A 10,220-nucleotide genomic window follows, 5' to 3' on the forward strand; every position below is an offset into this window, starting at 1 on the left:
CGTGATTACTGTGGACCAGACAACAACAACATGGTCTATATGATGGAACAATCAAGTAAAATTGATGACACAGGGCAATACTTAAGAAAATCACATTTCTCTTAATCTTTTTTTTTTTTTTTTTTTTTTTTTTTGCTATTTCTTCACATTTTTGACATTTTGACAAATTGACTTATTAGTTATTTTGAGGAAAACATATAAATCTTGTTTTTTTTTTCATTGTGATGAAAAGCAAATCTCCCTAGATGAAAAAAGTTTTTATTTATTTGATGTTTGCATATCAAAGAGAGTTTATCTTTCCTGAGGACACATTTTTTAGTTAAACTGGACTTTCTTTATGCAGCATCAGAGTAAACAACAAATATTCTTACATTTTTATTTATGCCACGAGGATATAGAAATACTTTTATCCATTACTTTATTATTTCGAAGGAAGCTACAAACAGATCTGGCATAAGATGTTATCAATAACTGATTTGATTTTGGCTTTATATGGTACCTGTTGCTATACAGTAACTTATAATATAAATATACATTTTTTAAATTTCCCTACAATAAAAATGAATTTTGCAGAATTCTGTAGATTTACTGTTGCAACTTTAGTAAGAATTTCCTGACATGAAATATTGAATCATTGGGAAAACATTTGTAAAAAAAAAAAATGTTAACGAGGTGATATAAAACATGTTATCAAAAAGAGAGAGAGAGAGAGAAAAGAAAAAAAAATCTAAGCACCGACAGAGTAAAAATATTTCCACAACCATGACTCTGCGTTACACACAGACATTAAACATATTAATATATACATATTAACTATTTTTGTTCAGTATTTTTTGTCAACGACATCTCTTATGGGTCAAATAAGTCAAATTAACGTCATCAGGAACACTATAGGCCTGCTTTGTGCAATAAAGAGGTGATAATAGCAGCACTTTTATTCCTTTAAATGACCCGTGAATATTATTTTACCTGTGTTGAACTGGGAGGACGCAACTATTCACGCCGACACAATGGGAACAGCAGACCGTGCGTAAATTGCATCGTCATTTGCATTCCTGGTCCAAAAATCATGCAAATCTTAATGAGACAGTCTCTATTGTGGCTGTAATTGAAAACCCATTCTTTCTTAATTACTTTTCTCAAAGGCCTTGTCCGCAGTCACTGAGCTGAAACAAAAAAAGTTATTGATTCTGGAGGTCGTGGGGTTTAAAATGGACACGTTAAAATAATGTTGTTTGTTATGAGTTTGAGATGCGATTTTCCATTATGAAAACGTCCCTTTTCTTTGGAGGAGTTATGAACAAAAAAAAAAAGGATAAAAACATAAAACTTGCAAACGCAGGCCTCAACAATCAAAAGCTGTAAACGACCATAAATTACAAGCTATTATCAGTTAGTTATTTGCAGCTGAAAGACAGACATGCAGCCTCTGCGCTTTGTTGTATATTATTAGAGTTGGAGCATTTTGTCTGTCGTGAATTCAAATTGTCTGACCATAAAGCTCTATTGACAGCCGAGCAAAGGATGCGGACATGCAGGGAAGTGAATTGTTTTCAAAGGTAGGATTAATGTCCTTTTGTGTCAATTAGTCCAACTGAATAGATTTTAATTCCCCTAAAGCTCTTGGCAAATATAACTGACATTTTTGGTTTTGTTTAGGCCACAGTCCTTCAAAAAGAAAAAAAAATTCTGTGATTCCTGTCAAATTTAGTCACTAGATTTAAAGCTGTTAACTTTATTGTCCAATTTAAACAACATATTCCCTTTAAATAATCCTATGTATATTTGTTGTAACGAAAAATAACTAAAATACATTGAATTCCTTACAGGAAAACGATGATTTCCTGAGCAGGTTTTTGTTTTCATTCACGGTACACGCCACACGCACATGCGCAATTCATTCGTTTTTTAAACATTAAATTATGTACGATCAAGCTGATTGTGTGCAGGTTATATCCTCCCATCAGGACATCCACATATTTCCCAACATTCAACAGTGGGATCCAGCAGCCTCGCGCCCTGAGAGCCCTTTGGGCTGTCAGGCTTGTTGAGTCTGAATCAGAGCAGACTGCGCTGGTGGTCCTCCGTTCCTTAATTAGGAAATTAGCTGCACAGAGGCCCTCATTACCAAACCCCGGGTTACTCCTGGTGTTCTCTCTCTCTCTCTCTCTCTCTCTCTCTCTCTCTCTCTCTCTCTCTCTCTCTCTCTCTCTCTCTCTCTCTCTCTCTGCTACCGGTCAATTTCCATAAGAAGATTACAAGCGGATCAGTATTGAGATCTGCCCAGATAAACAAATAACTGGTCCCTGAGAATTAGATGACTGCTAATTGGACGTTAGTTTTATTGCTCCTGCTCTGTTTGTAACGCCCCATTGAACGTGGAAATTAAATTCATGAAGTGATGTCTCTTTTCAGTTGATTTACTACAACTATATGGCTGAGGGACTATAGGCTTTCCCTCCCTTTAAGATAAGAGACAATTTTATTTAAGCCATTTGTGCCTTTATGTGTCGTCTAATCCTACAAGTCATAAACATTATTTACACCTTTTTCTTTACGTCTGTTTTCGAGCCATAGTCATTATTGCAGCTTATATAAATATCTATATAAACATTAATGCAATACAATACGCTCTCATTGAAAACAACTTTTTTTTTAGTTGTATCTTCAAAACAGAAACTTCAATCCCTGGGAAAAAAATGGAGCAACATCTGGTTACTGACAGATGTCATCGGTTCATTGATAATTTAATAGGAGCAGCTCGTTAAACCCTTAAATTAGATGGAACACGTGATCTTGAAACAGTGTTTTCAACTAAATGACCAATTTTTCAAATAGATTTTGTTGGTTTTTTTATGTTGATCTTTTCTCTCCACATGAGTGATAAGTGATTAAATAAATATTTGTATATAATGTAGATCCTTCAGGTGGACGCACTGCCCTGCATCTGTAAATGCAGGAGGCTGCATTTTAAAGTTTGAACACTCCAGGAGGTGAAACGCTCTAAAATGCACATACCACAACGATCCCCGCAGAGCCCATCTAAATACTGAGGTGTTAATAGTGGTTTTCGATGGGCGATTCGCGCGTAATCATTAGCAGGTGTGAGTTTTGCCCCGTTGGGCAATTGGTTTCAATGGCGAAGCGGCGTTTCAGGTCGTTTGTAAGGACACACATGCAAATGAAGGCAACTCCACGGCGATCATTTTAATAACCATTAACACCGCAGAGAGAAAAACAAGTCAGCAAACATCAGCTGTGGATTTTGGGATGAGCACATGAGCGGGCGACTTGTTTGCCATGCGGCGTCTCAAACCAGACGTTTCCTCCGGGACTAAAGAGATAGCCCGTCCCCTCCACAAGAGGTCGTTGATGTATTAAAGTTTTGCGTTGGGTGCCTCAACACTGCAGAAACATTTAGAATTAAGTATCTTTGTCTTATTTTCCCAGTAAAAGAAGGAGGTCATTTGATGAGATAATAAGATCAGTTAATTTGCATCTGACACACATTAGTTATATTTCAAAAAAATATGAATCATGAATCATCATTACTCTGTTTTATTTCAATACATTGATACTAACATAGAATTCTTCTACATGAGGTAAATTATATCTGAAAGAAATTAAATTATTCAGACAGGTTTTCACTCCAGTTTAAAGGAAATCCATATTGAGGAGTTTTTACTGCGCTGAAGGAAGCTACAAAAACTACCGAGCAGGTGGTCAAAATGGAGTTTAATGAAAAAAAAATAAGGCCATCTTAAAAAATATACATATATATATATATATATCAGTCTGTTGAGGTTTTGCCTGCACTGAAATCCTGATATGAGACTGGATGAATGTTTGTGAAATTGTGATTGACGGCATGTTTGACAGCAGGTAGAGATGAAAGGCATAATTTCTGCGCCAAAGGCCTTTTTTATTCCAATATTCCACTTTTTACTTGAAGTATTTGCATCAAGTATTTGGTGTGTCGGTTTTAGCCTGTTGGGATCTGCCTCTGTAATTAGTATAGTGACATTTAGCCTAAGGATTTTTTTTTACCCTTCAGCATGCACGGTTTCATATGAAACACACTATATTTCACACTTATTATTTGCATAGTTTGACTCTTGGTTCTTATTCAACTGAGTCACATATGTAGAAATGAATAAAATAGACAATTTGTGGATTTGATTTGTTAAAAAAAAATATATATATATTGTATGCGATGAGGCAACAGCTGTTTCATTGTACAAAATAAACCGGCTGCATTTACCAAATTCTCATTCTCAGATTATAAATATTGTAAATCTCTCATGTTTTGCGTTCAGTTTGCAGAACTGCGCTGCTGTTTTAAAACTTTACCTCTCCTTCCTCCTCTAACCAAAACACAGCGCTGCCAGCTCTCATTGGTTAGGCGGTGGATATAGGGAGCTGCGCGCTGATTGGTCGCCTCCTCCTCATTGTCATGCTGTCAATCCACATCACATGGTTCGGCCACTAGGCCTATTAACAGATGAGCTTGGCGAACAAGTTTTCAGACTTCTGTTTCAGAGCCGAGGGGGACAGAGCAGCTGTAAGCGGAAAGAAACCAGAAGCACCTGCAGACACATTTGCCTCTTTGGGCAGAACTTTTTTTCCAATCTTCTTATGAGACTGGTCAGTAGCTCTACCTCTTTGACTTTTGGTGGTGTTTTGTGAACTTTTTTTTTTTTTTTTTTTAAATGTGCCTGTGAGTGAACACTTAAAGTCGCCCGAATGTATAACATGATGGAAACCGAGCTCAAGACCCCGCTCCCGCAGTCCAACTCGGGCTCGGCGCCGGGCGCAAAGAACAACAGTGTCAGCGACCAGGAGCGGGTGAAACGGCCGATGAACGCCTTCATGGTCTGGTCTCGGGGACAGCGGAGGAAGATGGCACAAGAAAATCCCAAAATGCACAACTCTGAAATCAGCAAGCGGCTTGGTGCTGACTGGAAACTTCTGACCGACGCTGAAAAGAGACCATTCATCGACGAGGCCAAGCGTCTGCGCGCTATGCACATGAAGGAGCATCCGGATTATAAATACCGTCCCCGCAGGAAGACCAAGACCTTGCTCAAGAAAGACAAGTATTCTTTGCCCGGGGGACTGTTGGCGCCAGGAGCCAATGCCGTCAACAACTCGGTGTCGGTGGGGCAGAGGATGGACGGCTATGCGCACATGAACGGGTGGACAAACAGCGCGTACTCCCTCATGCAGGACCAGTTGGCCTACCCTCAGCATCACAGCATGAACAGCCCCCAGATTCAGCAGATGCACCGATACGAGATGGCAGGGCTCCAGTACCCGATGATGTCCTCGGCACAGACCTACATGAATGCGGCTTCCACGTACAGCATGTCTCCAGCTTACACGCAGCAGACCACCAGCGCCATGGGACTGAGCTCCATGGCGTCCGTGTGCAAGACCGAGCCGAGCTCACCGCCGCCGGCCATCACGTCCCACTCTCAAAGGGCGTGTTTGGGGGACCTGAGGGATATGATAAGCATGTACCTGCCTCCCGGTGGGGACAGCGCAGAGCATTCCTCCCTGCAGAGCAGCCGGTTACACAGCGTCCATCCGCACTATCAGACCGCAGGGACTGGCGTCAATGGGACGCTACCTCTCACCCACATCTGAGAGCAACAGAAAGAAAAGACTTCAAACTTTAAAAAAAAAAAAGTACTTGGATACTTGAACTTTTTGGTTGCTAAAGAAACAACGTTCATCAGTTTTGTTCAAAAACAATTTTATCTCAATATGTTTTGAGTTGTCCATTTAAAAAAAAAAGAAAAAAAAAGAAAAAGCATTTTAAATGGACCGAAACTGAACGTTGAGTCCATCAGAGTAAATTGCATTGCAAAGAGGCTTTTTATCACAAGCATAAGCAATCAACTTATGTAGAAGAATCGGACTTCTATATTTTAAATAATGCCATATTTTCTCTCTATGAAAAGGCATGTGGCCTCATGAAGAGGCTGGTGTATTTCAGAAAAGCTGGATGGAAAGTTGGTTCATAAATGTTTACACTTAATTTGTAGAATGTCAGTTGTCTCGACTGTGTCCAAATTTGTAGTCTCTCTCTCTCTCTCTCTCCCTCTCTCTCTCTCCCTCTCTCTCTCTCTTTCTTTTTTCCTCCCCCCTCATGATCTAGGTTAAAATATGTTAAGACTGTGCGGGTCGCAAACGCAAGTTTTATTTATAGTAAGATTTTGTTTTTCTTTTTTTTAGCTTGTGAACCCGATGTTCTTGTCACGTGAAATGTTCAAATTTTGTTTTGTAAAATGTTCTGTTCTGTGATGGTTTTTGACAGTGTCATGTTTACTCATTATTCTGAACGAAAAGGTTTATTTAAACTGACGTTTCTACATATTTTAAGACCATCCTCTATTCTTAAATGCTGAATAAATTTGTACGAAACATGATTTGTGACTCTGTGTTTTGTGTGTAATTTAAGGTTTGGAAATTTCGTGGGAATATTTAGTGTGTTTTGTTTTTAAAAATCTCTTTGAGTACATGGTATCTCCCAACAGTCAAGTGAGCATAAAAGTGATAACAAAATGTTATTGATGTTTAAAGATGTGCAGCTCACTGAATGAAAATCTGCTCCTAATATTTTCTCAGATAATATGGTGGAAATGACCAAACAATTGGTCTTCATTAGAGTTTGCTCCATCAATTCATTTTTAAAAAATCCAGGCAAAATGGTTTATCTTTCTTGATTACTTTCTTGAATATTTCTCTACAAACCTTGAAGAGTGATTGGATTATAAATTGCATTCAAAATATATTTGTAACATTTTCAATATCCAGATGAAATTAAAAATATAATTAGACTTCTTCTTAGGCCTGCTGAATTTTAATATGATACACTTAATATTGATTGAATATAAATACACTTTTTACAGGTGCTTTACTTTTTGAATTGATATTAGTACAAAAAAGTACTAATTTTTTTTCTTAAAATAGCTGCTGATAAACTCGCTCTTTCCTTATCCAGGTACAATTTTCCTTTAAGTTCACCTTTCCTCACTTATTTCAGTATTTACTATATAGATCAAGGCATAATATCACTATTTTCTTCCATAGGCTGTCATCACTGTGTTGCTTCAGTATGAACGTGTTTCTTACAATTTATCACAAGAATTCAGGTTATTTCCACTTTTTAAAATAAATGTAAGAAACTCAATTTAAAATGGTGTAACTTCACACATTATTCTGATTTTTGAAAATTCAATTTATAAATTATAATCCACCCTTCCCCCCCAATAAAACACAGGAGCTGTTATCTGAAATTTGCTCTGAAAAGCTTTATAAATGTAATTTACTTTGCATGTCAGTCTTGATGTGCCACATCTTATACAATTTGACAGTTATTTACGGGTTGCAAACATAAATAATGTAATAAATTATTTTAAAGGATCAAATCAGGTATTTAAATGATCAATAATGATGTTCTGCTTGTTGAGAAGGCATTTTCTAATTTTGACATTTTTGTGTATAATTTCTGATGTGCACAGCAGAACTTTTGTTGTGCTCATTTTCTCCTTCTGCACATTTAGAAATTTTTAAGCAATGCAGAAATCTGTCCACCTCTAAGCTGGTTCATTTAAAATGTATAATGTTGACTGAAGCAGTCTTTATATTGGATCTTATGTTTCAATATATTATACTGAACTTAACTGTCCCTTGTCCCTCAGCAAACGTACTGTAGCTGACACTCTTAAGGCAAAGGTGTTTGGAATAATGAACCGGCCTGCTGTTGCAGTGTACCTTGGAATGAATAAGCTCTGGCCACCAAGAGGGCCGAAGCAGTGGCGGTCCTGCTGGCCTTCCCACACTCCCTGTAGGACTTGATCCACAGCTCAGTACCGCGGCCTGGATTAGCCCCACGCACCTTTGTGGAGGGAAAGATTATCCAGACCTCCCTGCATTCACTGACAGGGTCTTAAGTCACTCCAGCGTGCCAGCAGCCACCCGTCACCTAATCACACTCTCCAACTCATTTTTTTGTAATTAAGCAGCTTTTCTCTTCCTGCTCCTTGGTGTCAGGGGTGTTTGCTGTGGGCTGGAGAGTGATGGTTTTTAGTCATTTATCAAACTAATATAACCTCAGGATGTCTTTCATCTGCACAACTCCTATGATAAATACGCAAAGTTTTCAACTAAAAAGCCCAACTTTCTGCTTAAAATCTGATGCTAAATTTCTGTACAGTAAAATATTCCTTACTTAGAATTTCTGTTTGGAAAGCTGAGGTTCCCTGTGTGATTGCTGAGACTGGCACAGAAATTTCTTGCCGATTAATGATTTAGGAATGAAAATCTGTGCTCGGCGAAAGGTGTGTGGCTGGACACTGCGTGGCTATTGATTTTGTTTGAATGTTCTGGCAGTGAGGCCATCAGAGTTGGGCTCCCCTCCACCCCCACCCCCATCCCCCCTCACTCTCCCCCTGCTGAGCGCCCGGAGGGCCTCTCTCTCCTGTCATGTGGAGCTCTGTGCCCACTCAGCAAGTGCAGGCATATCCCACTTCCATCTGCCTATGACCTCACAGCCCCTGTTTGTTTAACCCCCTCTCCAAAAACTAACCTAATTATAGCCCTGTAGAACATGGATTCAGCAGATTCCCAGTGGATTCTGCCACCGTGCCTGTGTGTGCACCTATGTACGTGAGCGTCCGTGTGCTGCACATGCAAGGCTGCAGCTTAACAGCGGCAGTGCCATAGGCCATGTTTCAGTCAATCCTGTTTTTTCACATGCGTCTATCCCCATATTATGCCAGAACATGCCCTGCCAGTTGCATGTCTTGTGGGAGTATATGTGAAAAAGGTGGTAAAAGCAATAGGAGTGTGTTTTGACTGTCTCTTTTTTACGTCAGTGTGATGAGTGGAAAAGTCATTACACAAATCTGGCTGACAGACTGACGTTGGTGACATCACATCAGCCTGCTCGACTGGCTGGGCAACTTGCAGAGGGAACACACCTTCTGAACATACACCCGCCGTCATGTAATCTCAAACTCAAATCTGGAACCTCCTCTGATACACAGATCAGACATCACCTAACAACATAGTCTGAGTGTAATGGGTGAATGGATGAGTGCAGTTTGGATTTGCACCTATGACACAGTCAGGCCGTATTGATTTGCTGTGGCTGGGATCTCCAGGAGGCCTTCTGAGCTGAGCCTGGAGGGGCTTAGAGTGGCCTGTCCAGCTTTGGCAGGCTTGTCCAGAGCGATGGGACTTGTGCGAGGTACTGAGATTGACAGCAGAGCGGTGTGTGTTTATGTGTGTGTGTGTGTGTGTGTGTGTGTGTGTGTGTAGAGGTGCGGGGGTTGGGGGTGGGGGTTAATCTCCCTGAACTGGGGCAGATGTTGTTAACGAGCTCCTCTCAGGTCGACTCCCTGCGTGGGAAAATGGCATCAAATCCTCCTGGGGTCAGGGCTTTTGGGCTGACCCACTGAGAGCCATCCCTCTCCACTGCACTGTCCTCTCAATCCCTCTCCATTCACTCTCCCACTCACTCACTCATTCACTGACAGCACTCAGAGAAAACACTAGAAAATCACATTTGACCATTTTTATACCTCTCCTCTTTTAAGTACATCCCCAATTTTCAGCTCCTTGTCTGAACGTATGTGAGCACCGACAGACTTGTTCCGTGATGCAAATGTCTCATTAATGATAGCTGTGGTTGGATCCCCATGCCTTACACAACCGCAAGGAATGCTGAGTGGGAAATGCTTCAAAGACAAGCATGCCGCCACTCAAGAAACTGCATCCGCCCAGCAGCAAGTTACTTGAGTTTATGTCAGTGGAAAGTAAATTGGTTGAATTAAGGCCCTATAGACTTTCTGGCGCCCAGGCTTTAGGGTAGGATACATAAAGAAATTGAGAGTGAAAATTACATCTGAACTACAAAAAATGACATTTGATATAATGTGAATGATTTGTTCAATCAGCATTAGTCAAAACTTTGGCTTTTATCTGATATAATAGACTGTTGAAGGATATGTTAGAAACACCTGACACCTGTATTACAATCTTGAGTCCAAGTCAAATTCAAAGAAATTTATCAACAGTCTATCTCAAATAACTAAAAGTAGGAAAGCGCACTGCGGAAACTGATAAACCTTCCAGCAGACTTTTATTTACTCACAGAGAGAAGGACCATGATATTGTTCGACCTATGTACACACTGTATACGCGACACAAGT

The 10,220-nt window shown here is 39.8% G+C and overlaps 1 protein-coding gene across 1 annotated transcript; it reads left to right on the forward strand.

Moving 5' to 3' along the window:
• Positions 1–4,311: 4,311 nt before the first annotated feature.
• sox3 (SRY-box transcription factor 3) lies at positions 4,312–6,431 on the forward strand. Its single transcript, XM_044364617.1, has one exon. It carries the CDS (start codon positions 4,744–4,746, stop codon positions 5,644–5,646), a length of 903 nt encoding a protein of 300 aa, XP_044220552.1. The 5' UTR covers positions 4,312–4,743; the 3' UTR covers positions 5,647–6,431.
• Positions 6,432–10,220: the final 3,789 nt, after the last annotated feature.

This window comes from Thunnus albacares, chromosome 10, assembly GCF_914725855.1.
Source record: "Thunnus albacares chromosome 10, fThuAlb1.1, whole genome shotgun sequence".
Taxonomy (NCBI): domain Eukaryota; kingdom Metazoa; phylum Chordata; class Actinopteri; order Scombriformes; family Scombridae; genus Thunnus; species Thunnus albacares.

Bases quoted from the DNA above. Each gene is read 5' to 3' on its own strand.
- sox3 (XM_044364617.1), top strand. From the start codon at position 4,744: ATGTATAACATGATGGAAACCGAGCTCAAGACCCCGCTCCCGCAGTCC.